The sequence below is a fragment of the Mauremys reevesii genome, linkage group 1, assembly GCF_016161935.1.
Source record: "Mauremys reevesii isolate NIE-2019 linkage group 1, ASM1616193v1, whole genome shotgun sequence".
Taxonomy (NCBI): Eukaryota; Metazoa; Chordata; order Testudines; family Geoemydidae; genus Mauremys; species Mauremys reevesii.
The window spans coordinates 16,498,380-16,524,826 of NC_052623.1; the positions used below are offsets into that span (position 1 = coordinate 16,498,380).

General features: G+C 43.6%; 2 protein-coding genes across 3 annotated transcripts in view; one reads left to right on the plus strand and one right to left on the minus strand.

Annotated features, from left to right (window-relative positions):
• The window catches only part of PPME1 (protein phosphatase methylesterase 1), a 38,682-nt gene extending 32,904 nt beyond the window's left edge, over positions 1-5,778 (minus strand). Inside the window, exon 1 of the mRNA XM_039535981.1 lies at positions 5,585-5,778. Within this exon, the coding sequence (XP_039391915.1) occupies positions 5,585-5,682 (98 nt within the window). The 5' untranslated portion in view covers positions 5,683-5,778. The remainder of the gene's footprint in view (positions 1-5,584) is intronic.
• Positions 5,779-5,911: 133 nt separating this feature from the next.
• The window catches only part of C2CD3 (C2 domain containing 3 centriole elongation regulator), a 74,653-nt gene continuing 54,117 nt past the window's right edge, over positions 5,912-26,447 (plus strand). For both annotated transcript variants that reach the window (XM_039480998.1, XM_039481008.1), the window contains exons 1-14: positions 5,912-6,107; positions 7,768-8,037; positions 10,529-10,686; positions 11,042-11,256; positions 11,996-12,231; positions 13,212-13,344; positions 14,201-14,329; positions 16,639-16,783; positions 17,169-17,347; positions 19,029-19,244; positions 22,202-22,314; positions 22,959-23,077; positions 24,117-24,239; positions 25,801-26,268. In XM_039480998.1, the coding sequence (XP_039336932.1) occupies positions 6,044-6,107; positions 7,768-8,037; positions 10,529-10,686; positions 11,042-11,256; positions 11,996-12,231; positions 13,212-13,344; positions 14,201-14,329; positions 16,639-16,783; positions 17,169-17,347; positions 19,029-19,244; positions 22,202-22,314; positions 22,959-23,077; positions 24,117-24,239; positions 25,801-26,268 (2,568 nt within the window). In that variant the 5' untranslated portion in view covers positions 5,912-6,043. The remainder of the gene's footprint in view (positions 6,108-7,767; positions 8,038-10,528; positions 10,687-11,041; positions 11,257-11,995; positions 12,232-13,211; positions 13,345-14,200; positions 14,330-16,638; positions 16,784-17,168; positions 17,348-19,028; positions 19,245-22,201; positions 22,315-22,958; positions 23,078-24,116; positions 24,240-25,800; positions 26,269-26,447) is intronic.

Genomic DNA, 26,447 nt, shown 5'->3' on the forward strand with positions numbered 1-26,447 from the left:
CACATCTGACAGCACTTTATTCCGTTTAGTTGTTGCCATGTTGGTCCCAGGATATTAGAGAGACGAGGCGAGTGAGGTAACATAATAGAATCACAGAAATAGGGCTGGAAGGGACCTCAAGAGATCATCAAATCCAGCCCCCTGCACTGAGGCATATTTTTATTTATAGTCAGTTTTACTATTTCCTTGTATGGTCAGTCATTGTCTCCTTGTTTGTGTGGGCCTTTCACACAGCAACAGGAGACAGCAAATCACTTAAATAGCAAATTGTGACTGTGAAACTTTAAAAATTGGCGGGGGGCATTGGTAACTCTACACATTTTACAGCTTCATATATTTAACGTAAATACAAGAGAGACGATGGACAAGAAATGGGAAGGTTTATATAAAATAAGGCTGAAAGATCCTTTTTTGCAAAGTGTGAATGTTAGGGTGGGGTTTTTTTTAAATGCAAATTACCATACTTAAGCTAAATAAAAGGTTGATGAGGGAATGGGTTTAAGTGTTAAACATTAATCCTCAGAACATCTCTATGAAGTAGGTAAGCAGCTCCATTTTACACATGGGGACATTGGTAGTTAAAGGACTTGCTCAAGGGTCTTCCAACTCAGTGGCATGTCAGAGAATAGACACCAGCAAGCTCTCAAAGCCAGGTGCACTCTCCAGACAAGTATCCTCCTCTGATAAGTCACTCAGTTCTACTCATTTTATTAAAACCTCGTCAAAAAGATTTCACAGCAGATACATACAAAAACTTCTCTAATAGGTGGACTGCCTTTTCAGACTTTTGATTAGTAAAGTTGTGGCAGTTTTTAATTCACTCCAAGTGCTTCTGTACCACTGTAGAACATTTGATACAAACACAAACTGTTCAATGTCCTAAGACCTCTGCAGTAACTAAACAAAATGTACTGCAGATTTTTTCATTCTCTCATTTCTACTTCTGTGAAAAGTAGAAGGTAATTCTTAACTCTGATACTCCTTGCTTTAGGTACAAAGCCATGTCATTAAATACTTCAATGAAATTCAGTTTTAAAAAGAATTATGAAAAAATATTAACAAGGAGTATAGCTTATTAATGTTTATTTGAAACTTTTAAAACAAAGTAATTAAGATCTAGAGTAAGTTTTATTGCATATCATTCATTTATATAGAATGGAATAAGCCGAAAGTTAAAGAGAGCCTTTAGAACTATGTGAAAAGTTTCTGCAGAGGTAAAAATACAAAAAAAAATACAAATTTTCAAGAAGTAACAAGGTATCTACTTAAACATTCCCTCCACCTGCAGATGCCAAAAGAATTGTTAATATCACAGAGGAGCAGCTTACAAAATTTAATTTTGTAAATTATCTGATCTTATGCTTCAGGGTAAAGCCTATTTCCTGTACTCATCTGATAGGATATTTCACCCAATAAATGGCATTGCACCTCCTAGAATCAGGCCTTGGGCACTGTTCCTATGCCGTCAATTCACACTGAAGTCAATAGAAGTTGATGATGCTAGCACCTCACAGGATTCAGCCCCAAATGTATTACAGGAGTAGGCTTTACCTTCTTCTGAAGGATCAGCTATTAGTCACCGCCCCAATTTAGATGCTATTCTTGATGATCTACTGATCTCTTTCAGTGTGAAGCAGCAAAGAATCCTGTGGCACCTTATAGACTAACAGATGTATAGTAGCATGAGCTTTCGTGGGTGAACACCCACTTCTTCGGATGCAAGCAGTGGACTTTCAGTGTGGCAAGTCTTACACTCCTACATTTGGAGAAAAACAAACCACTGCTTTTTAACAATCTTGAGTTAGCAACAATCACCCCCCCACCCCACCGAGATGATACATGCCAGCTCCAGCAGAGAGGACATTTTTATAGCATAGTTTAAGCCTCTAAAAATATAGAAGACTTTGGCAGCACTTGATAGGAGTGGCAGTAGACCTCGTTCTAACAAGTTTCATTCAACAGTTATGTTGTTAAACTATTTGAGACTAGTAAAAGTTGTTTCAATAGAAACAGCTAGTGCACATCAGGGTGAAGGATCTTTCTGTTCACCTGACTAGTGTATGAAAAGGGTAGAGAGTCTAACTACCTGTACTTCTGAACAGCCCATCACCACAATACCTAGGCTGCAAGATTAAGAATCACTACAAATTACATCCAAAGTAGAATTAAATCCTTTACGCTCCTTTTGTTAACCACTATTTAACATCCTTTTAACGAATGTAATGTTACCTTAAACATGGGACTAATAGCTAAAGTGCAGAAGTGGAAGTTATTGTGAGTGATCACTAAGAAATGGTTAGATCCAGGGTTGTCAGGACCTCTGTATTATATTTATGACTGTCATTAACTCACTGTAAGACTATGGGCCAATCACGTAACTCCTCTCTGCTATGGTTTCCCCATATGCAAAACTTGTGATAATGGTACTTTCCATCTGCATAAAGCATTGCCATTTTTTAAGAGAAAAGATGGTAGAGAAGTACAAAACACTACTTTGCATACTCTGTTTCATTCTGTACCATCATTTTCTACCTGGATTTTGTGCCATCATTTCAAATTCCAACTAAATTCATCCGTGGCCTAAGTGGAGGCAACATGCACGCTCTTTGGTTTGGAAGTGAACCTGAGCCAGTAACGTGCACACCCAAACATACTGCCTTTCCATAAGCCCCCTACTTTTCCATTAGTCTCTGTCACTGTTACCAACACTGTCCTCCCTAGCGCCCAAACCCTGTCTCTGGCCCCTCATATCTGGGTCCTGACCAAATTTTGCTACTTTACAACATCTCCACATACAGCCTGTGCACTCATGTGATTACAGCTAACCTCCCCTTCTCCAAATCTGCACAGCTATAATCTCTCCCCATCCAGGTCATCCAGAACCCCACTGCCAAGACCACATTCCTCTGTGACTACTATAATCATCTCCTTACCATGGACATCTCCTTTTCTACCATATAAAAGTTCAAGCTTGTTCTTCCCACCTTCAAAACTGTCCTTAACTCCAGCCCATCATCTCCCCCTCTGTCACTATGCTCCTGCCAAGATGCTTTCCTAGCCATTTCCTTTCTTTCATCCCTCCTCCTACACCTCAAACAGCCTCATAATTAACATTGGCCAATCTTTCTCTCTCGGGGCACATCTACACTACAGCAGTACAGCTGCATCTCCATAGTGTAGACACTTCCTGTGTCGATGGAAGGTTTTTCCATTGATGTAGGTAATCCACCTCCTTAAGGAGCAGCAGCTAGGTTGACAGAAGAACCTAACTGCATCTACCCTGGGAATTAGCTCAGCTTAGTGACATAGCCAGGTTGCTCTAAACGTTAAGTGTTGACCAGGCCTTCGCTCTCAAATTATACACTTAGACTTGTTTATAAAGATCACTACCTGTTTGCTCTGTATTGTGCCATCCCAGATGGCAGATTGTCACTTCCCAGGAGCAAGGACTTACGCACCTGGCAGAGTTCACCTACTGCCCAGCTTCACGTAGACTCCTGCTGGGTAACAATATTTAAGCTAAACTTGCACAGAGTTAGCACCAGTTAAAAGAGCATTTCTTCAATCATAAATAACAAACAGCTTCAGAGAAGACTCATAGTTGAAAATGAAGAGATGTCCTGAAATATTTATCTTCACCAGGCTCTGTTCATGAGAGAAGGATGTTGAAGGATCTTCACAATAGAGTGTATTCAATTAGACAAGTGAATTAAAGGAAAAGGCAGCAGGTAGGCCCCAGTTTCAAACCATGACTATTTCAAGTCATCATTGTCAGTTGGGTAGAAGGAACACTAGCTCCCACTTAGACAATGTGCATCAGTTAATAGAATCTCTCTGAGTAGGAGTCAAATCAGCTGCCTATGCCAAGCTAAGGAGATGCTCTTTACCGTAAATAGGCATTCAGCTGTCTAATTCTCTTCATATAGACAGACAGATGGTCTGACAAGTTAGGTCCAGACACATCTCATAAGCATTTGTGAACACCCTGCTTTGAAACTGAATTTCCAACAAAAACACACAAGAAACATCAAAATTATTAGCATAAAGTCACCCTCCAGGGAAACTATTCAATCTGCTGAAATACATCTCAAGTTAACGTGTTAGAATTCCCATCCCATGCCTGAGGCCAATGTCCCAAATGTTCCCTCGCACACAACCGGCACCCTTGCCTCTCCTGCCAATCCCCACCCAACCCACAATGGGCACCTTCACCTCCTCTGTCAATCCTTACCACCACCACACAACCGGCACCCACGCCTCCTCTGCCAATCCCCCCCGCAGGATAAGTATAAAATTAGAGAGAGAGAGAGAGAGAGTCAACCAGCAAGTTAAAGAAGGCTGTAAAAATAAAAAGTAGAATTACTTGTAGTGTGGGGAGGTTGTATGGTTTCAAAAGTAACTAATAAAATAAAGAGCTACAGTAACAAAACAAAAACTGTCTTAAAAGAAACAAGCCCAAATGTTCCCTCTGTTCTGCTGGAGAATGAGGGGCGTGGAGAAGAGAAGAAAGAAAAGGCCTTGTGAAGAAAGGAGGCTGTAAATTTTATCTGGATTAAGATTGGAAATAAGGGTGAACTGTCTCAAATAGTTTTTTAGTTGAAGTCAGTAATAGGTGATGGCATCACTTGTTTGTTAAAGGGTGTAAAAAGTAAACTCTTAAAGGGGTTCATTGCTAAAACCTGCCTGACCACTTTGGAGCCCATGCATCTAAGCACCCCTAGGTTTAGCCCATTTGTAAATATCTTGATCAAATGCTTATACCGGTAAATGTTTTGTTACTCTTTGGATGTAGTAACTTGCTTATTAGTTAGGCTTTTTAGGCATGTTTGGAGCAATGGTATAAATACCATTTGGCCTTTGGATTTAATAAAGGAATTGATGGTTAAATTAGTGTTTGGTGGTTTCCCATATCAATATTAATAATTTCAAATATTATTACCACCACCACCACGTCCCCACCCCGCAACGGATGCCCTCATCTTTTCTACCAATCCCCACCCACCCACCAGACAACGGGCCCCCTCCCCTCTTCTGCCGATCCTCCCGCACCCACCCACCAGGCAACGGGCGCCCTCCCCTCCTCTGCCGATCCTCCCGCACCCACCCACGGGCGCCCTCCCCTCCTCTGCCGAGCCCCCGCACCCACCCACGGGCGCCCTCCTCCTCTGCCGAGCCCCCGCACCCACCCACGGGCGCCCTCCTCCTCTGCCGAGCCCCCGCACCCCACCCACGGGCGCCCTCGCCCGATCTGCCGATCCCCCCGCACCCCACCCCCCGCTCCCTCGCCCGATCTGCCGATCCCCCCGCACCGACCCACGGGCCCCCTCTGCTGATCCCACCCTCCCACCGGCCCCCTCGCCTCCTCCGTTGATCCCCTCCTCTACCCACCCACCACACCCCGCCACGGGCCCCTCGCCTCCTCTGTCGATCCTCCTCCCTCCACTCCGCCCGCGCCCCCTCTGCCGATCGCCCTCCATCCCCCCACGGGCCCCCCCCCCGCCACGGGCCCCCTCGCCTCCTCTGCCGATCGGCCCGATCCCCAGCGTCCCCGTGGTAAAATCCGCAGCTCCCCTCCCCCACCTACCCCATGCGCATCTTGGAGCCGGACTGGCCGCCCCCGCCGGGCACGGCGGGCCTGGGGGGCAGGCGGCCCAGGTGCAGGTGCTTCTCCAGGGTCGACATGACGGGAGGAGGCCGACACACAAGGGCAGGTCTCGCCCCAACTGAGCCAGCAGCAACTGCACCCACCGCCCGCCGGAAGTACCCCCTGCCGCGCCGCGCCGCACCGCGGGAAATAGAGTCCGCCCCCGCTACGACTCACTGGCGGGGGAGCGTCTCTGCCGGAAGTGCCTCCCCCTCGCGCAATCTTCCCGCGCCGGAAGCGGGGCCGCAGCGCCCCCTGGGAATTGTAGTTCATCTCGCCGGGCTGTGCGCGGCTTTCCCGCCGTGTCCCAGGGCGCCCCGCGGCGGGCTGAGGCGGCGGCGGTTGCCGGGCAGCGGCGGTGGCTGAGAGCCGGGCCTGGCGCGGGGGAGCGGCTGGGGGATGAAGCAGAAGAGGCCGAAGGGCCCCGCTCCCAGGGTGGGAGGTGGCGCCCGCAAGAGGAGAGGTGAGCGCCCGGCGGGGCCCGTATCCCGTATCCGGGGGGCGCGGTAGATACCCGGGCTGGGGGGGGGTGGGGGGTACCAGGGGGGACACGGTAGATACCCTGGCTGGGCGGGGTGGGTGGTACCTGGGGACACGGTGGATACCCTGGCTGGGCAGGGGTGGGTGGTACCAGGGGCGGGATATGGTGGATACCCTGGCTGGGTGGGGTGGGTGGTACCCGGGGACACGGTAGATACCCTGGCTGGGTGGGGGTGGGTGGTACCCGGGGACACGGTAGATACCCTGGCTGGGCTGGGGTGGGTGGTACCCGGGGGACACGGTAGATACCCTGGCTGGGTGGGGTGGGTGGTACCCGGGGGGGACATGGTAGATACCCTGGCTGGGGAGGCGGGGACGGTACCGGGGGACACGGTGGATACCCTGGCTGGGCAGGGGTGGGTGGTACCAGGGGGACGGGATATGGTGGATACCCTGGCTGGGCGGGGTGGGTGGTACCGGGGACACGGTAGATACCCTGGCTGGGCGGGGGTGGGGGGTACCCGGGGACACGGTAGATACCCTGGCTGGGCGGGGGTGGGTGGTATCTGGGGACATGGTAGATACCCTGGCTGGGTGGGTGGGTGGTACCCGGGGACATGGTAGATACCCTGGCTGGGGAGGCGGGACGGTACCGGGGGGACACGGTGGATACCCTGGCTGGGCAGGGGGTGGGTGGTACCGGGGGCGGGATATGGTAGATACCCTGGCTGGGGAGGGGCGGAGGCAGTACCGGGGGGACACAGTAGATACCCTGGCTGGGCGGGGAGAGGGAGCAGTACCCTGGGGGGACACGGTAGGTACCCTCAGCAGTTGGTGGCAGTAGGGCGTGCAGTGGTGGGTGCTGTGGGGCTCATAAGAGGCAGCAGATCCTGTGATGGGCATCTGACGGAGTGGGTGGTAGCACCCTTCATAGCATGATTGGATAATGGGGTGGCAGTACCTTGTGCACCCTGTCGGGAGGTAGTAGTTACCTGTACTGGTGCGGTAGGTGCGTAGTGGCCATTGGGGATTATAATGTGGTGTGTCATGCCCTTGAGGTGCAACAGAGAGCTGGGAGCCCCGTATGAGTCTTGGTGATTACTTAAAGCCACTTAGGTAATAGGGAGTACCTTTGTTGAAGCAACAGGTACCCTAAGGGCACACTTGGGTCAAGACAGGCTCCATGCGTATGGTGGGCACCCTGGAGATGCAGAAGGGATGTGGAAGATGTCATTCCATCATCCAGGGTGGTCATTCCCTGAAGGATGGTGGGGAGCATTGCTGGGCAGTACTGGACAGACCAGTTGCAACCGCAGCACTTTCCAGCTTCACTGGTGCTAAAGATGGCTTTGCGCAGAGCAATCATAGTCTAAGTGGTGGTGTGAATGTTAATTGTGGCAACAAATTTTGTATGTGAACACCAGGTGTGTTACAGTCATGCCAAGAATCTGCAGTGCACAAAGGTTGTAGGCTATAATGTTCTAAATATCTATAGGGTAACCTAAGTATAGCATAGCATGTTAGACGTATCTGCAGGGTAAACGCCAAGTATTTTTTTTTTAACTTTGTAAAGTGATCTGCATCTCAAATATACTACTTGAATTTATATTTTCGAGAAATAATACTGTGTTATATCTCCACAGGTATCAGTGATATCTCCCCTTCTACAAGTTTACCACCTCTTGTTGAAGGCCAGTTGCGCTGTTTTCTCAAGTTAACAGTCAGTAAAATCTTATGGATGGTGTCTAAACCACCTACTTCTGTTCTCATCCGGGTGAGGTGGTGGGGGGAGACATCAGATGGGACACTGTTTAATCCCAGGAATACTTCACAGACTGAGCAAAAAGCAGTGAAAACCACCACCCGCTATGCAATTCGCTGTGGGCCAAAACAGTTTGCCTCCTACCTGACAGGTACAATAGCTGTATCCTCTGTATTAATTTTGCAGTTGAAATTGTTTGTATTATGGCATCAGTTCAGTAGACTTCAGCAGGAATTGGGAAGTGCATCAATAAGTAATAACTTAATTTTATTTTTACTGAATCTAAAAGATGGTTTTATGTAGTGTCTCATGTTTGATATTTCAAAGGGTATTGCATGTTTATAACCCTCAGGAGAATCATCAAAATAAAAAACTATCCCATACTACTAGATGTTCTTAAATATCCTTGTAGACTGATCATGGCAAAAAGTATTCAAGAGACAGAGTGAGCGCTCTGTGTCTTCTAGCCAAAGAATTGTCACAATAAGCATCCTGTGTTTTTTGCAGCTGAAATGTCATGAAGACAAAACAATCCTGTCAAGAACCCTTTAAAAAAACCAAAAACTTTAAGGCCCAATCCTCCAGCAAGCTCTGTATCACCTTACACTTGTAGAACCTTACTGCAGGATTGTTTGTTTGCGTTTGCAGGAGATAATGCTGCCCGCTTTTTGTTTACGTCAGCGGGAAGTTAGAGCAGTTGCATGACACTGTTATAGCTAGCGTCGCAAGATATTTATGTGCTAGATGCACTAAAGATTCATATGTCTTTTCATGATTCCACAGGACATGCATGCATGCTGATAACGGTTCTGCTCGATAATGATCCAAAGCAGTGTGAACCGATGCATGTTCATTTTCATTATCTGAGACAAATGCCACCAGCAGAAGGTTGATTTTCTTTTTTGGTGGTTCAGCTTCTATAGTTTCCGCATCAGGGTGTTGTTTTTTTCAGACTTCTGAAAGCATGCTCCACCCCTTGTCCCTCTCTAATTTTGGAAGGCACTTCAGATTCTTAAACCTTGGATCGAGTGCTGTAGCTATCTTTAGAAATCTCACATTGGTACCTTCTTTGCATTTTGTCAAGTCTGCAGTGAAAGTGTTCTAAAAATGAACAACATGTGCTGGGTCATCATCCGAGACTGCTATGACATGAAATATATGGCAGAATGCGGGTAAAACAGAGCAGGAGACATACAATTATCCCCCAAGGAATTCAGTCACAAATTTGATTAACACATTTTTTAACAAGCATCATCAGCATGGAAGCATGTCCTCTGGAATGGTGGCCGAAGCATGAAGGGGCATGGGAATGCCTGTTCTCACTTTCAGGTGACATTGTAAATAAGAAGCAGGCAGCATTATCTCCCGTAAATGTAAACAAACTTGTTTGAGCAATTGTCTGAACAAGAAGTAGGATTGAGTGAACTTGTAGGCTCTAAAGTTTAAATATTGTTTTGTTTTTGAGTGCAGTTATGTAACAAAAAATCTACATTTGTAAGTTGCACTTTCAGGGTAAAGAGATTGCACTACTAGGCTACTTGTAAAATACTATTTTTGTTTATCATTTTTTACAGTGCAAATATTTGTTATCAAATTAATAATATAAAGTGAGCACTGTACTCTTTGTATTCTGTGTTGTAATTTAAATCAATATATTTGAAAATAGAAAAACCGCCAAAAATATTTAATAAATTTCAATTGGTATTCTGTTGTTTAGCAGTGTGATTAAAACTGCGATTAATTTTTTAATCGCGATTACCGTATATACTCGTTCATAAGCCAAATTTTTTTAGTAGAAAAGGGAAGCACCAGTGGGGTCTGCTTATGAACGGGTATAGAGAGGGAGAGGTGGGACACAGCCTCACCCTCCAACAGAGGGAGCAAGGAGATGCAGCACAGCCAGCAAAGACAGAAGAGAAGAGGCGGGGCCAGAGTCTCTCCACTTCTGGCCATGCTGCTCTCCCCCCAGCCTCCAAAGCAGCTGCAGCTATGGGGCTGGCAGGCTGCAGCGTGCCGCTCAGCCCCACCCCCCAGAGCATGCTGCGGCCACGCCGCCTGGGCGCTGGCGCAGGCTGCAGCCGCGCTGCCCAGCCTGCCGAAGCAGCTCCAGTCAGGTCAGAGACATCCTCCCCTGGCCCTCCCCAGATAAGGTGGGAAGGGATGGGATGGGGAGAGTGCGGGGGTCCCGGCCTAGGGGTGGGGTCATGTGGGGGGTGATCACAGGAGTTACTCCCCTGACTTCCAGCTTCTCCCCCTCCTCCAAAAAAATTTCCCCACCAGTTGCTGTCCCGGCCCATGGGGTAAGCAGTTGGCGCGCCGGGACACTTGGTTTACTTAGGTTTATCTCCATGCCTGCAGACGCTCAAGGTAAACAAACCATCTCGGACCACCAGCAACTTATTCTGATGGCCCGGGAGCCAAAGTTTGCTGACCCCTGAATTATAGGGTCGGCTTATGAACGAGGGGGGCCATCGGCTTATAAAAGAACCGGCTTATGATCAAGTATATACAGTAATTTTTTAGTTAATCTTGTGATTAATTGACAGCCCTAATTTTAACTGCAATATTATTGTTGTTCACACAGGGTTTTTTAATATGTTGTCTTACACCAGATCTAAGTTAGCTGTTCCTGTCTCCTGTAGATATGGGTGTTCTTGTACTGGAGGTAATGACCAAACCTGACCATCTTCCAATTGGTCGAGCTCAAATCAATGGACTATCACAACTATCTCCAAGCCACCCAATCAGTGGATTTTTCACCGTTATTTCACCAACATCTGAGAAACTAGGAGAACTACAGGTAGTACTGAAATCTCTTTCTCCACAGCTCACCTGAGCCAGCCAAGATTTTAAAAAATTGGTGCCTAGAATTAGGCTTCTAAACCTATATTTAACCTTAAGTATGCATTTTTGAAAGCCCTGCCCCTGGGCTATATTCCCTTGAAGAAACTGATTCCTTTGATTGAAAATGTGTAATGTGAACTAACTGCTTGTAAATATTCCAGAGATTAAGCTAGTATCTGACATAACTGTATCAAGTACGTAGCCTCTAGTGTGGAAAATGCAACATGCCGCATAATATGGAAAGTAAAACAACCGTAGAATGTTTGGCGCATTTAATTAAAAAACATTCTTCGCACATTGTGTCTTTTCAGGTATCTCTAGTCTTAGAGCCCTTGTCTGAAACCTATGACAGTAGCAGCTCCATCCCAACCACAGATGTGAGTTTAGACATTGCTGCTTCTGCTCAGGGAGCCAGAGGGATGACTGAATCCAGCAAGACTCCGTTTCTTGCTCCAGCACAACTACATGGACTGCCTGGTATGGCTGGAAGAGAGTCTGCTAACAGTAGCAGGGCCGCTACGCCAAGGTAACTTTTTTCCAGATAAAATAAAGGAATTTCTTCTCATTTCAGATGTTTTATTAAGCAGCAGCAATGTGTTTATGACTAAGGCTGTAAGAAAATCATGGGCCGCAATTTTTTTGTGGAAACAGCAACTTTATATAGATTCTACAAATTCGAGTGGTGTTGTGACCTGGAGTATGGGGTCACAACACCACTCGCTCAAGTTTGGACCAACTGCCCCGCCATCATGCTTACCTTCAAGAGCCAGGCAGGAACACACGGTGTGTCTTTTGTGCTGACCACACCACAACCACAACTCTAACAAACTGGCTGCTATTTTTGAACCAAACAGTCACCACTTTCTTACAGCCTTATGTAAGAAGTACTTATAGATTAAGAAGTACTTCCATGTGTAGTCTAAATCATGTTGTAATTAGGCATCTAGCTAGGAAAAGAATAAGGGGCCAGATCCTCAGCTGGTATAAACCTGCAGAGCCCCACTGATTTCACTGAAGCTATGTGGTTTACGTAAGCTGAAGATGTGGCCCAACTGTTTTAATTATAATTTGAGTCAGCGTATTTCATGGTGCGAGTGTAAGAACAGAAGTCAAGTTTTCCTCTGTGCACCCAAATACAAATATGTCACGTTTTTCTTTGAGGTGGGGGATGCAGTACTCTGATTAAGGAAAGTGCACAAGAGTTTGAGGAGCACTATATTTACAAATCAACTTTGGGTTTTACTAAACTTTATCTTTTTAAATAGAGGAATAGACCACTTGCTCTTTCAAGAGAGTTCTGAGAACATAAAGAACAGTTTCTCTGGGTCTCAGCACCGTCTGATTTTACCAGATGAAAATTTAAAAGTGAATCCTCCAAAGAAACAGGAATCATTTCCCAACAGTTCTGATCTTGAATTGGAAGCAGGAACACCTATGGGGAGCCACAGTAACGCACATGTACTGTCTGTGCACAATCCAACTACAAAAGACCTCCTTTCAGGTTTGTAAATATTAGCCATCAGGGTTTAGGTTTCATTTGAAACTGTACAAGCTCATTAATATTTCAGCTAGCTGGCATGTGGCTAGCTGGCACAAGCTGGTGCTCTTGTAGGACTAAAGGCTTCAGGATAAGTGTTACATGCAATGTTCTAGAGACAGTATTTGGAACTTAAACTGACAGTCAAAGCACTTTTGTATTTAATACATAAAAATATTTAATTTAGTGCTGGTGGCAGGTGGTCTGATTATCCATAGAACGGGTATAGCATGGGCAGCAGCTGTACAAACTACCTCATCCTGCCTCATCTCTGACCTGGAGGAACAAGACAGGAATATCAGTCTCCTAGCCTATTTAATCCTTGATTTACCTGCTGAGATGGCTATCAAGAGTGCAAACTGTGTAGTGGGATTTTGTGTTTTCTTTGTTATCAGCACTTGTTTGATAAGAATGGACTTAGAACACTAACTCAGTTGCCATGGGCCACCAAATCAGCTGTCAGGCTATAGTATTATTAGCTCATTGTCATCCTGAGCTGGATTTGGATGAGTAAACCAACAGTGGAAGCTTCCATATATCCTGTTACCAATCTTCTGAGCCGTCCATTGTATCTACTGAGAAATCTTGAAATTGGACTGCTAGTGAGAAACCTTTGGATGTCAAGCCAACCTTCCATGGGTTAATCTGGCAACCCTACCTACCATACCCTCTCCTCACCATCAGGTTCAGTCTATCTAGCACAAGTGAGATGTGCTTCATACTGTCCTGTGCTCAAGGCTGAAGTAGGACTGCTCCCTCTTACTCCCCATTGTGTTTTATATGCTTTATGGTATATAGCAAACTTAATCTCCAATATGTCAAAGGCTCTTTATAATGACAGATAGAGACATAACATTTACACCTGGCATATTTACTTTATGTGCACATGGCTTTTATATTTTAAATTAATTTTTAATTTTGAGTTTTTATTCTTTATTTTCCAGTTCTTCTGGATCAAGGCAATAAACTCCGCAATGCCATGGCTGTTTCTGCAATGAAATTCAGCCCAGATACTGATGTTGAGTTGAATGAAGTACATCCTTCTGTAAAGAGAGACACCTTCAAAGCAACAGCAAAGTGAGCTTGAAGGAGGGAGTGTTTTTTACTTCCAAGCCATAAATTTCAAGGCATTATCATATTTTCCTATAATGCTGTGATTTGGGTCACATCTTTCAGTATTCTTATTCAAACAAGGGAAATTAAAGCCCTGATGTAAATAAGCGCCTACATTTCACCTCACCAGTTCCAGTCCATGTTGGTAATGACTTAATGTCAGTGCCATCTGAAGGTCATTCAGAGATCTGTCTGATATGAGTGAGTAGTTCTGTCCGTGATGCACAGGTATCCACAGTTGGCACCCTTGCTGGTAGTCTAAGCAGAGTCAAAAGGTTACAGGAATTTAGAGGCTGAGCTACCCAGTCAGGCCTAAAAGAGATCCCACAGTTTGAGGCAGGTTGGTAGGGAGACAGTTCCAGCGCTGCTGCCTACGCTATATTTGATTTGTAAATAAGTAGAGGATTTCAGTCTCCCCAGGAATGTTGATCAGGTACCTTTCATGAGCACTCTTTTTTTTTTTTTTTTTTTTTTTTTTTAAAGAGAATGAGAAAAAGCATAGAGAGCCTGCAACTACTATGTTTAAACTGCAGGATTGGGTAGCACTTTTGGCACAATATAAACTAACAAGTTTGGATCAAAAATTGTAACTTGAAGCAAAATCTACCTAATGTTGTATAACAGAATTTGTCCTTTTTGTACTTAAGGAGTTAAAATGCAAATAGAAACACACTGTATATAGGTTTTTATTTGTGCTAAATAAGAGAAAATCTGTTTATTTGATAGCTGAAATGAATAAAATCTAGAACAAACCAGAAACACTTATTATCCTTACTCTTCCTCCTCCTGATTCCTCTTCACTGGAATAACTGTCATCCAGGAGCCTTAAAACCTTGGACCCTGATGTCATATCCACTACTGAAGATCCACTTCTCCTAGCATCTGAATTCACAGTTCAAGAATTTGACTCTCATGCTGAAAAAAGAGCAATACACCTACTACTGGGCAGGTGAGTGCCATGGCATACACTGAGATGTTATCGTAAACATTCCCAAAATGACCCAAATATCTCTTTCTTGTATTATACGGGATTCTTGTTGAGTCAGCGTGTCCTTGGAAATATTTTGGAGTACTGGGTTATCAGGTGGTGGTAAGAGAAAGTATTTTACACTTTGAGTTTCTGCCCACCTTAGTTGTGAGGGTCTTTTGTTCAAGCAATATTGCTGATGTTGTTGGAAGACTAAGCACTGTTTCTAGTGCAAATTGATTGTATTTATGTTTTGCTGACAGAGATACTAGGCAAATATTAGGCAAAAAAATATACAATCTAGACTTTAAGCAAAATAGAGAGTGGCACTAGTGGCACTTTGCTCTTTGCCCAATTATTAAATTGCCTCTTCTCCACTCTTAATCCAAAGAGTTGGTTACATTTTTATGTGGCTTTTAAGTGGCTTTTCAAGATAGTATATACAATTTTCCCTGTTTATAATTGCTTCCTTTTTGCATTTCACTCAGTTAAATAGTGAAGCCAAGTCAGGTCCCTCATCCTGCAAAGATTTATATATTTTATTACATTTAATAACTTAGAAGTTAAACTAAGTAAAAACTTAATAGACATGAGTAGTACCATTGACTTCACTGGAGCTATTTGCACACATGAAGTTAAGAACGTGCTTAAATCTTTGCAGATTCAGAATTCTAATCAGTTTCCCTTTCTGGTTTTCTTGCCGTTGTCTTCTTGTACTTTCCCTCTTTGGGGGAAAGTTTAAAAAAAAAAAATTTTGCCAGCAAAATCAGTGAAAATCTCTCTTTTTTCACTTTTTTGTAAATTCCCCTTCTTTTTATTTAACAGTCTAAAGCAGGGGTAAGCAACCTATGGCACACGTGCCAAAGGCAGCACGTGAGCTGATTTTCAGTGGCACTCACACTGCCCGGGTCCTGGCCACCAGTCCGGGGGGCTCTGCATTTTAATTTAATTTTAAATGAAGCTTCTTAAACATTTTAAAAACCTTATTTACTTTACATACAACAGTAGTTTAGTTATATATTATAAACTTATAGAAAGAGACCTTCTAAAAACGTTAAAATGTATTACTGGTACGCAAAACCTTAAATCAAGTGAATAAATGAAGACTCGGCACACCACTTCTGAAAGTTGCCGACCCCTGGTCTAAAGTATTGGAGGAATATCCAGATTTTAGTTTGACGCTTGTGCATGGTATCATATTGACAGCCTTGGAAAATGCAGTTGTTGCCTAGCCTCAGAACAGAGCACAAGAAGTATTCCACTAATGTACCTTTACCCTGTTCCCAGTGAACAATGTGAGAGTTGGCTCTCCATGTCCATCCAAATCTGGGTGTCTGAGTGCTATCCTGACGTTTAGATGTGGTGGTGAAGTTGTGTGGTGAAATTGAGAGCTTTCTAATGGGAAGTGGACTGACATTCACCAGTTCATCTCACAAAAGTGGCAGGTTTAAAATACCATCTTGTGAAAACTTTTTTAAAAGCAGATTATTAATAATGTTTGGATGATGGGATGCTTTTTAATTCAGGGCATTGGTAATGGGGCATGAAGCCTTTCACTTCTACAGTAGGTCACTAGCAGATATCTAGCCATGTTGGTAGTAACCGAAAGTTGTTTTATCTGGTAGCTATTCAGTGACTTATTCGACTTACCACTCCTAAGTCCTTCCCCCTTTTGACAGTTTTAGAAGCAAGGCCAAAGACTCTGGCCAATGGAAAGCAGACTACCCATTAATCCCTTTACGTCAGTGATACTCAATCCTCTGTGCTTCAGGAGCCAAATTAGCGATCAGCATTACCCAAAAGAGCCACAGAAGTATCGATTCATTCTTTCATTTACAGTTGTTATATCTCACAGCAAAATTACTGACCAACTATTCTCCAATTGGTTAATAACATAGCAAATGCATCCTGATTGGTTAATAAGTTAGATTGGTTAATAAGTAAATCACACAGTGTTTTAATATCATGTGCTGCAAAAAGCTGCAAGGGACACATTACAGAGACACTTTGCGGCTCCCAAGCCTCAGTCTGAGTATCACTGCTTTAGGAGTTCTATCCAGATCAAGTCTGAGATACATTGTGAGGGGGGCTTGTTTTGTTTCTGCCTGTGCCATCTCTCTTAACTGGACTCTTCATTATTGTCAAGCACTGTCTTCATTGTTGCTAGTTTGAACATCACAACTAAGTTCAAATCTGGATATAAAGGTGGCTGTTCTATAAACAATGCAATTAGAATTGATATGAAACTGCTATATTAAGAAGGATATTTTTTCCTCCTCTTGTGTCCACAGTGCTGATTTATCCCCTGTGCATTTCTGGGATGGGACAGGTTCCCCTCCAGAATCTCTCTCTGCAGGAAGTGAGGTGTATGACAGCGAGCTGAACGATCCTCACTATGACCAGAGTCTGCTGGAGAATTTGTTTTACACAGCTCATGTAAGTGAGGGACGAGGGGAAGATGCTTAGGTCACAGTGCTATAGTAAAAGAAAATCAAGACATGAGATCAGAAGGAAGAGAGACGTCTTAGTATCTATAAAGCGTTTTTGTAATGTAGCCTATAGAAGTTTGCCAATGTATTTAAAAAGTACATTAAAAACTGATAAAAGAACATTATTAAGATGACAGTCAAGCACTCATTTGGAAATGCCAGAATAAAGATTGCCCATGCAGTGTTAGATCTGTCCCCTCTAAGTATGTTTTTGATTGTCTGATTACATGATCACATGCTATTTTTCCCACCCTCATTTATTGTGGCTGTTGTGTACCTTTTGTTGTCATTGATCATATTAAACTTTTATTTTTTCCAATCTCTCTTTTTAGAAGTCTGATACCAGTTTAAGTGACTTCCTCAGTGATGATGAGGATATTATATCATCTAAAAAAGTAATCAGGACAAAAAAGCTTGCGAAAGGTGACCACGGAAACCATCAGAGGTCACAGAAAACTTTGGATTCTAGCATCTGTGATCAGAAAGAAAAGGCAACAGAAATGAAACCCAGGTGAACAATTGAGTTACAGACTCTTTGTGTGCAGTAGCCTCAAATCATAAGTTGCCATTAGCAATAGTCATGCAGTGGTTCTCAACCTGCAGCTTGTGGCCCAATCAGCACACAGCTGTGGCCCACGTGACATCCTCAGGTCCATACAGGTAATATTGGATGCGGCACACAAAACACATGTGGCCCACAATGGTAAATAGATTGAGAAGCACTACACACCCATGCACTTTCACTTGCATATAGTGTAACAGAGCTTTGAATAACCAATTTGATGTCCTTTTGTATGATGGAATCCAGAGAGTTACCATCCATCATTTAAGAAAATGTGACCAGCTGCTTAAAGAGATACAGTCAAGTTAAAAATCATGTTTGCAAAACAAAAAAAGTATTTACCTTTCTAATAATAATTTGCACTTTTTGAATGACTAAAAACTGAAAATATTTTAAACCAAAGTTGCTATTTGTTTTCTGTAGTTTGTTTACTTTTTGCATTTCCTTTAGCTTGCATAATGAAGATGAACGCTTCCATTTTCATTTTTGTTAAAAGCCAGTTTCACTTTAAAGTTCTTCATGCAATATTTGGGCTGCCTGCATTGCAGAGGAGTGAAAATCTGACTCCCTTGGAATTTAAAAACAAGTAAACAAAAAATAAGAGCGTGTAAACTTTTTATAAGCTTGTTTTTACAAAAGCTAGTTCTTAACTGCATTTGAAACGACAATGTTCTTTTAACCGAATGTATGCATTATTTACAAAGCCTCTACAGAAAGCATGTTACCACAGGCTTCATAAAAAAAGAAACAGAAGGCTCAAGGTATCTTGCCTGACTTACAATAAAATCTACAGCTAAACCTGAAACAAATAAGAAAAAAATAGAGAATAAATAAAATTCTTAGCATAAAAGATTGTCAAACAGTCAGAGAGGAAGTTACACCAAGCAATACTGTATTCACATTGAGAGTAGCTTCACTGTCAGTCTCATACACTGTTTACAGTGGCGCCTGTCAGTAATCCAGTTAACCAATTTAATGATACACTAAACTTTTCTTTAAACCCAAATCAGTATACTTCCTTGACTTTCTAAATGGCTGTGCTGCTGTTCCCAAATTCCACACCTGCTGCTATCATTGCATTCTACTCTCTGCAGGTGAAATTCACTTCTGTGGAGATGCAGCACAAAAAGCCTACATACCACTAAAGCCCTCAAGATACAGTTTACATGGTATGTAAGTGGTCCATAGGCCTGTTGCTGGTCCCATGCACACAAGTGAACTTACTTTGTCTGTTGCAGCATCTGCACCCTCTGACCAGTGTCACAGGCTTCCTGAACCTTTTCTTGTTGCAGAGCTGAGTTAGGAGGGTATCCTGTCTTATGCAGTTAGAATTGCATCGAAAGAAAACGTCTGCACTTTTCCTTCTTTATATAGGTGTATTTTAAGTACATAACACATTTTAATATAGAAGCCACCTTCATTATCTTCAGTTTACATACTTTGACTGTAAAGCGTGAGTAGGAAACGTGTGATGAAAAGTGTAGTTCAGAAAAAAAACAAATGTGCGTGTTCATGTATTGTGAACCATTTTTTAAAAAAAACAACACCCTGCCAGCCTACAGTTTTCCCTTAGGGTTTTGCTGCAATGAATGTTCGTCTAAGCCGGATTCTCTGCTTTAACCCTTTTCAGCTGTTCTCCTGCTAGACCACTACCACTTTCTGAAGCTCCCACAGAGGAAGGACAAGCCATAACCTTAAATGTGGATAGGCTGGCATTGCTGGGTCGAATACACTTAGCCAGAGTCATAATTGAAAGCTTGAGAATTCCTCCTGAAAGCACCCAGACTACACCAGGCAAGAAAAGCTTCATAGGGAAACCACCAAGACCAGCATTAGCTAAAAAGCGGTAAGAATTAGTATTTTTATGATTGTGTGTGTGTGCACACGCGCCTTTGTTGGATTTTGGAACCAGGGTTCTCAATGCTGGTGTTTTGTTCAATGGACCTTATCTCAGCAGGGTCCTGAGGTTCTTTCCTCCTCTCCTTGTCTTAAAAAGTAACACATCATAGACTTTTAAACAAAATACAATGATAAAATATGCACCGTTGTAGCTGTGTTGGTCCCAGGATATTAGGGAGACAAGGTGGTTGAGGAGTGCTGTGTAAGATCAAAAGTGTGTCTCTTTAACCAACAGAAGTTGGTCAAATAAAAGATATTACTATGATGGGATCCCCAGGGTGCAGACTGGGCCTGTGGGACCTCTGTGCCTCCTTAACTCTCTCCAGCCTGGGCTGTCTCTCACAATGCCTTGCTAGTGACCGGCAGCAAGCCCTGCCAGGCGCTGTTATCACTCAGCACGACCGCATGTGGAGCCCCACACCCAGCTATTTTGCATGACTGCTCCCAGAGCCACTCATGAATCACACAGAGAAACGCATCAGCCAAATCCTCCCCAGCACTGTACCTCAGGAATATACCGTCTAATTTATTAATTGGCTCACCCCTTCAACAACAGCAAGGGGACGTACACCAGCATTTGTCAAACCTGAGCAGATTTGCCCCCACACTTCATACCAACTCACTGGTAAAGATAAACAGTTAAACAAATGCATTGACTGTAAAAGATACATTTCAAGTGATATTAATTGATAGTCAAAAAGTCAGTTAGTTACCAAAAGAAATAAAATATAAGCATGCAGTCTAAACTCTCAACCCTATTAAACTGGGCAGCAACTAGAAGCAGTTTTTCTCACCCCACTGGATATTGCAGTCTATAGTAGTACAGATTTCACCTTTGAAATCTGGGCCAGTCCTCTCAGTTGGAGTATCAAGTCTTCAATGTTGTTGCTTGCAGTGTAGGTGGGTGAAGGAGAAAGGCCCAGTATGTGTCCACTCTGTCTGTTTTATACCCTCAGTCCATGTGTGTGGAAAACACAAGTCTGAGGGTATTGCTGAGTCTCTCCAAGCAAGGTTGAGCAATTCCCCTGGTGTGGCCTCATTCAGGTGAGTCACTGCATTGTAGCTCCTTTGCTGGACAATACACTGTTGATGGGTTGTTTCTCACATAGAATCATAGAAATGTAGAACTAGAAGGGACCTTGAAAGGCCATTGAGTACAGTCCCCTGCCTTCACAGCAGGACCAAGTACTGTCCCTGACAGATTGTTTTGCCAGAGTTCCCTAAATGGCCCCCTCCAGGCTTGAACTCACAACCCAGGGTTTAGCAGGCCAATGCTCAAACCACTGAGCTGTTTCACACCCCGCCTGAGCATTGGTTACTTGCCTTGCTGTTGCCTCTGGGAAGCTAATATCTGGCTGATAACCAAAAACATGCTGTACGTTGGGGAATGTCTACACTGGCAGAGTTACAGCACTGGCAGTTACAGCGCTGCTGAGAGAGCGCTGAAAGGAAACCGCTGTTGTGCGTTCACATTGTCAGCTGCCTGTAAGATAGAGTGTTCACACTTGCGGCACTTGCAGCGGTGTTCAGAGCAGTGCACTCTAGGCAGTTATCTCATAGAGCATTTCTTCCTCTTCCCACAACTCTTAGTGTCAGAAGGCAGATGGGATCCTGGGGCATCCTGGATCCTGTCCTGATGCCCCGTGATGCATTGCTTTACATCCCAGCAATCACTGTGCTTCTGTCCACATTTGGCACCATCTTTCAACGGTTTGTGTACTGTGCACTCTGCCTCTTCCACCTGCAGGAATGGATTCCACACTGTTAATCAATATGCTGCTCGCTCTCACTAACACGTCACAAGTGGCAGTGGTGTTATTCCTTAAACTACAAAGGCAAAAGGAGTGCGACATGGATCTTGCCACACATACAGCTACAACACAAGATTGCTTGTGGCATTCACGGACATGCTGACCACAGTGGAATGCCACTTTGGGGCTCGGGAAACAAGCACTGAGTGGTGGGATCACATCATCATACATGTCTGGGATGACAAGCAGTGGCTGCAGAACTTTCGCATGAGGAAATCCACATTCATGGGACTGTGTAATGAGCTTGTCCCAGTCCTGGGGTGCAAGGACATGAGAATGAAAGCTGCCCTGTCGTTGGAGAAGTGCATGGCGATTTCACTGTGGATGCTGGCCACTCCAGACTGCTACCTATCGGTCGCTAACCAGTTCGGCGTGGGAAAGTCGACTGTTGGACTTGTGTTGACAGAAGTGTGCGGGGCCATTAATCACATCCTGCTCCAAAAGACCGTGACTCTGAGCAACGTTCATGACATTGTAGATGGCTTTGCACAAATGGTCTTCCCTAACTGTGGAGGGGCAATAGATGGCACGTACATTCCAGCTCTGGAACCAAACCACCTAGCCACCGAGTACATTAATCGGAAGGGGTATTTCTCAATGGTTCTCCCGGTGTTTGTGGATCACTATGGGCATTTCATGGACATTAACGCTGGCTGGTCTGGAAAGGTGCATGACACACACATCTGTCGGAACACTGGCCTGTTCAGGAAGCTGCAAGCAGGGACTTTCTTCCCAGACCAGAAGATCACCGTAGGGGAAGTCAAAATGCCCATTGTGACCGACCCTGCCTACCTCTTAACTCTAATTTAACAAATGTTGTTCTTGGATATTGTGTAAGTAACAATATTGCATTACATTGGAGAATAAATTCATTTTCATCTCTGTAGTTCTTTAAGAGAGTCTCAGTAGCAATAGTACTCAGATAAAACGTGCAATAAAAAAACCTGTAGTCCACTAATATTGAAGGACCCGTGGGCCCAATAACGTGGGCTTGTGGACACTGTGGCTACAAAGTTTACTCCTGTTGTGTATGGCCTTAGGGGCACTACACCACGGAAAGCCTGGGATCTTTAATTCACTTTTTCATTTGTAGCACTTTCTTCGTTGAGTACCACTTTCCAGTGGGAGTCTCCAAAAACGAAACAGGACAGATTTCCCTAACAACAGAAGTGATTCGCATAGCTTCAAGTAAAATCACAGGCGAAGGTAAGAGTTTTCTTTTTTCTTAATCTCAACTGTGTTGAATTCTACACCTCTTAAAAATGTATTAGCTCTTTCTGATATTTTATTATGCTTTGTGGAAGGGAGACCCAAAACATACACTTGTGAACCTGCATAAGTTGCATCTGAGCCAGGATAGTTGGTCAGTGCACAGGACCACGGGGACTTTGGAGATGGAACACTCTCCTGCAAGGAGAGGGGATCTAAACGTAATGGAGTTTAATTTAAAAAATGAAGGAATAAATTAGATAGCCATAGCAGACTGTTGCCCCCAATGGAAAACTTAACGCACAGGTATGGCTGAGCATTTGTTACTCCTGCAAAAAGGTAAGTTAGTTTCCGTTATAAGAGAATTGAGTAGCTGAAAACTCAAGTTATTCTATTTTAAGGTTCCAGCAAGAACCCTTGACTCTGATCCTCATACTCCATCCACTCTCTTTATATGGCCTGAGAGATGCACAGAGTACTTGCCTGCTATCCTGATGTGGGCTGGAACTTCCTCCTCTGGAGACTTCACACATGCACACTAGTCCTGCCCACCCTCTGCATACAGACTGAAGATTTCTCTGTTCCTTTTCAATTTCATGGAAGTCCAGACAAACACTCATAGCTGTCAATCTTCCTTACAGTGGTGAAATTTCAACAGCGGTTTGTGTTCCCTATTCACTTTGGTGGAATGATGATAGAGCACTGGTGGAACTCTGATCTTGCTTTCAAAATCTACATGAGAAAAAGCACACAGAAAAAGGTACTTGCCACAAGTTAATCTGTGTAAGCAAATATGTATGTGTTCTGGGCACTCAAATACTTTTGTACAATCTGATGTCCTTTGTACATTATCTATTGGAATTGCTCTAATCTCAATCACAAGAGAAAGACAGACAAATTGATGGCATCCAAATGGGCTGCTGCTTTAATAAGTAATAACTACTGAGCTATTTTAAAAGGGGTTGAGGTATGTGCAGTTGCTTTTAGGGGAATAATATGGTGTTCTTCCTGCTATCTCAGTTCAAGACTGAAAAGCCCAAATATGTTTCTCCATCACCCTTCTCTAAAATCACGGTATTGCCATTTAAGGAGTAGGGGGTGGATTTAAGCATTAACTATCAAACAAACATGAGTAATCCAGCATTTCTCAGTGTGGTACATACCCCAGTGCTGCTGCATGGAAGATGTATACATAAGAACACACAGCAAGGTTGAAAGGGGGCATGGTTGGTTTCATTTTCTTGAAGGAGGGACTCAGCTTTCAAAAGCTTGGGAAACACTAGAGTAACCTGTGCATTTGAAAAATAAAATGTATATTTCTTTTGGATAAATGGGTACATGTAAGTAATCACATTCACGTAATCTGCTGCCTACAGAAAATCAGGAAGTAGGGTTAACTCAGTTCAGATTTTGTTAAAATCTGCAATAACATTAAACATATCATTCTCTATCTGCCCTAATAATCATTTTCTAATGGAAAACAATAATTTGTCTCCTTGGTAAGTACAAAATCATATTCCATCCCTGGAATCTTGCAGTGATCCAGAATTCTCACAGAAATTGAGACCTCCCTGTTGCCATCATCCCGTGGTGATGCCTGGATCAGGAACTAATGGAAAATTAGTTCTATACAAGCTGGGTTTGTATTAATATAACATTGAGACTCTGTGCTGAAAAAGAGAACAGTGGTGTACAGGCTTCTTCAGAAGTTGTCACTTCACAATTACTCTTGGGTTTCTTCCTGATCAGCAAATCTTTCAGAAATCTTAGAATTAATTTCTTTTTTTTCCTGTCCTCAGCCAGTGCTGATTGGCTCAGCAACTCTTACACTGCGGAAGGTTATCCAGTCCGAACTGCTCACTGTCAGCTGTGAGCTACCTGTGGAGGAAGAAGGAGGTCAAACACAGCTTGGACCTATAAAGGTAAATAAATTCCCATACAATGTTTGAGTTAAATCATCTTCTATGGTTATATTTTGGTGGCTGAATCTTTTTTCTTTTTTTTTCTTAACTTTGATGCCACATCTTAAAGCTGGAGGTTTGTGGGTACAGTAGAGTAGAACCCCGATATATACACCTCTACCCCGATATAACGCGACCTGATATAACACGAATTCGGATATAACATGGTAAAGCAGCGCTCTGGGGGCGGGGCTGCGTGCTCCGGCGGATCAAAGCAAGTTCGATATAGCGCGGTTTCACCTATAACGCGGTAAGATTTTTTGACTCCCAAGGGCACTATTATATCAGGGTAGAGGTGTATTTTACAAAGGCTTTAGGGAGACACCTGTAACCTTCTTAAAACCAGGAGTTCTAATTGTAGTTCCCCGGAGAACAGTGTAGAACCATCCAGTTGAGGGGAAGGGGAGGAGGAGGAGTCTACCTGGGAATTTCAGTTCTATAGAGCTGGGGAATCCCTGGGGAATATAAGCAAAGGTTGGTTCGGTTACTTTTGTAGTTCACCAGAATGGCAAGTGTTTTCTATTATAAAGCTTGGAAAACCCACTGACCAGGGTGAGTGGGCAGATCCCCTTCTCCAAAGAGCAGGGGAAGCTATGGAGCAGAGTGGCCAGGGAACTGATCTATTTGTCACTTAGTGGCAGTATAGAGATTGAGGCCGTTGTGTATGGGCTGAGTTAGTGAATAGAAGGATAAGCATGACTGTGTTGGTTACAAGGGAGAATGGAATGGGATAGTGAGAAAGGAGAAGAATGGAGGAATGGATGAGAAAGGAGGAATGGAAGGGGGGGCATGCAGTGGATTGTGCAAATGACAGGAAAGAGAGGGAATGGAGGGAGAGATTTGGAGACAAGTAAAATGAATGGGGAAATCAGTGGTGAAGGAGGAAGAGACAGAGAACAGGAGGAAGGAAGGAGTGTAGAAAGAGGTGCCTTAAATGAAGGGGGGAAGAAATAAAGGGAAGGAAATATTACAAAACAGAAAAATTAAACTGGAATAGTCATTGAAAGATGAAGGCAAAGACAAAGATACCATAGCAGGAGAGGGGAAAAATGAAGGGAAGAGATAGGAAGAGAGCAGGAAGTACAAAGGAAAGGGAGGAATTCAATGCCAAAGTATTGTGATCAAATAATGCTATATAATGTGAACAAAAATCGTGTATAGACACGCCCAGATAAAGCGCTCAATGGCAGGTAGTATTTTTTTTACTGTGGCTAGTTGGTGTTAAGAAAATTTTTCAAACTGTATTATTGTATATGTTTGAAATTGTACAGGTTTTCTTCATTTTGTGTGTGTGTTAGAGAGATATCGCTTTATTCAGCAAATCTTTCTGTAGGATTTCTTAGCGTAAGGGTTGAGATTCATGATCAACATACATCCATGAATGAGCTTTTAGGGTTCGGTAAGGAAAATGAATGCAGCTGTTGAACCAAGTATGCTATGTATTTCTGACTTGATATTGCTGGCCCTGTCCTTCACAGAGGGCAGATATTCTGATTAAATACTTTCTCCTTATATAATGCAGGTATCATTGGAGCTTGCAGCTGACAACAAAGACTTTACCAGTGTCAATGCCAGGTCAGCTAGTACTGTCCAGCAAGCCCCAGTTTATGCCATCAGAAGTCCAGGGATTAAGTTACAAGAAGCTGACAGAAATGTTATACATGCAAAAAGCCCTCGACTTTTGAAAGAAAGTAACCAGGAATCCTCAAAGAGAACAGAAGTACCCAGAAGAGGGGCTCTGCCGTCACCACCATCCATGCCATTGTCTGCGTCCCGTAACCTGATGACACAAATCAATGCATCGGAAGAGGATGGATTATTATTGCATGTATTGTTAATGGTGCCTGATGGAAAGGATTTTATTGCTGGAGACTCTGGAATCCATGGTTCCTGTAATGTGTATTTAAACTGCAAACTGTTCAGCACAGAGGAGGCAACAAGATCTGCTGTCATGTGGGGTACAACACAACCTGCCTTTAGCTTTTCTCAGGCAAGTCACACACCTCTCCTGTTATGCTGTCTAAATTGCATATTCCTGTGAGGGGCAAACTTTTTCCCAAGCCCAAGTTTTTATCTTAATACAAGCCATAAGGACTTCTCTGACTCTCTCTCTCTGATGTATTAAAGTGCTCTTATTACTACTTTGGTCATACCACAAACCATGAAATG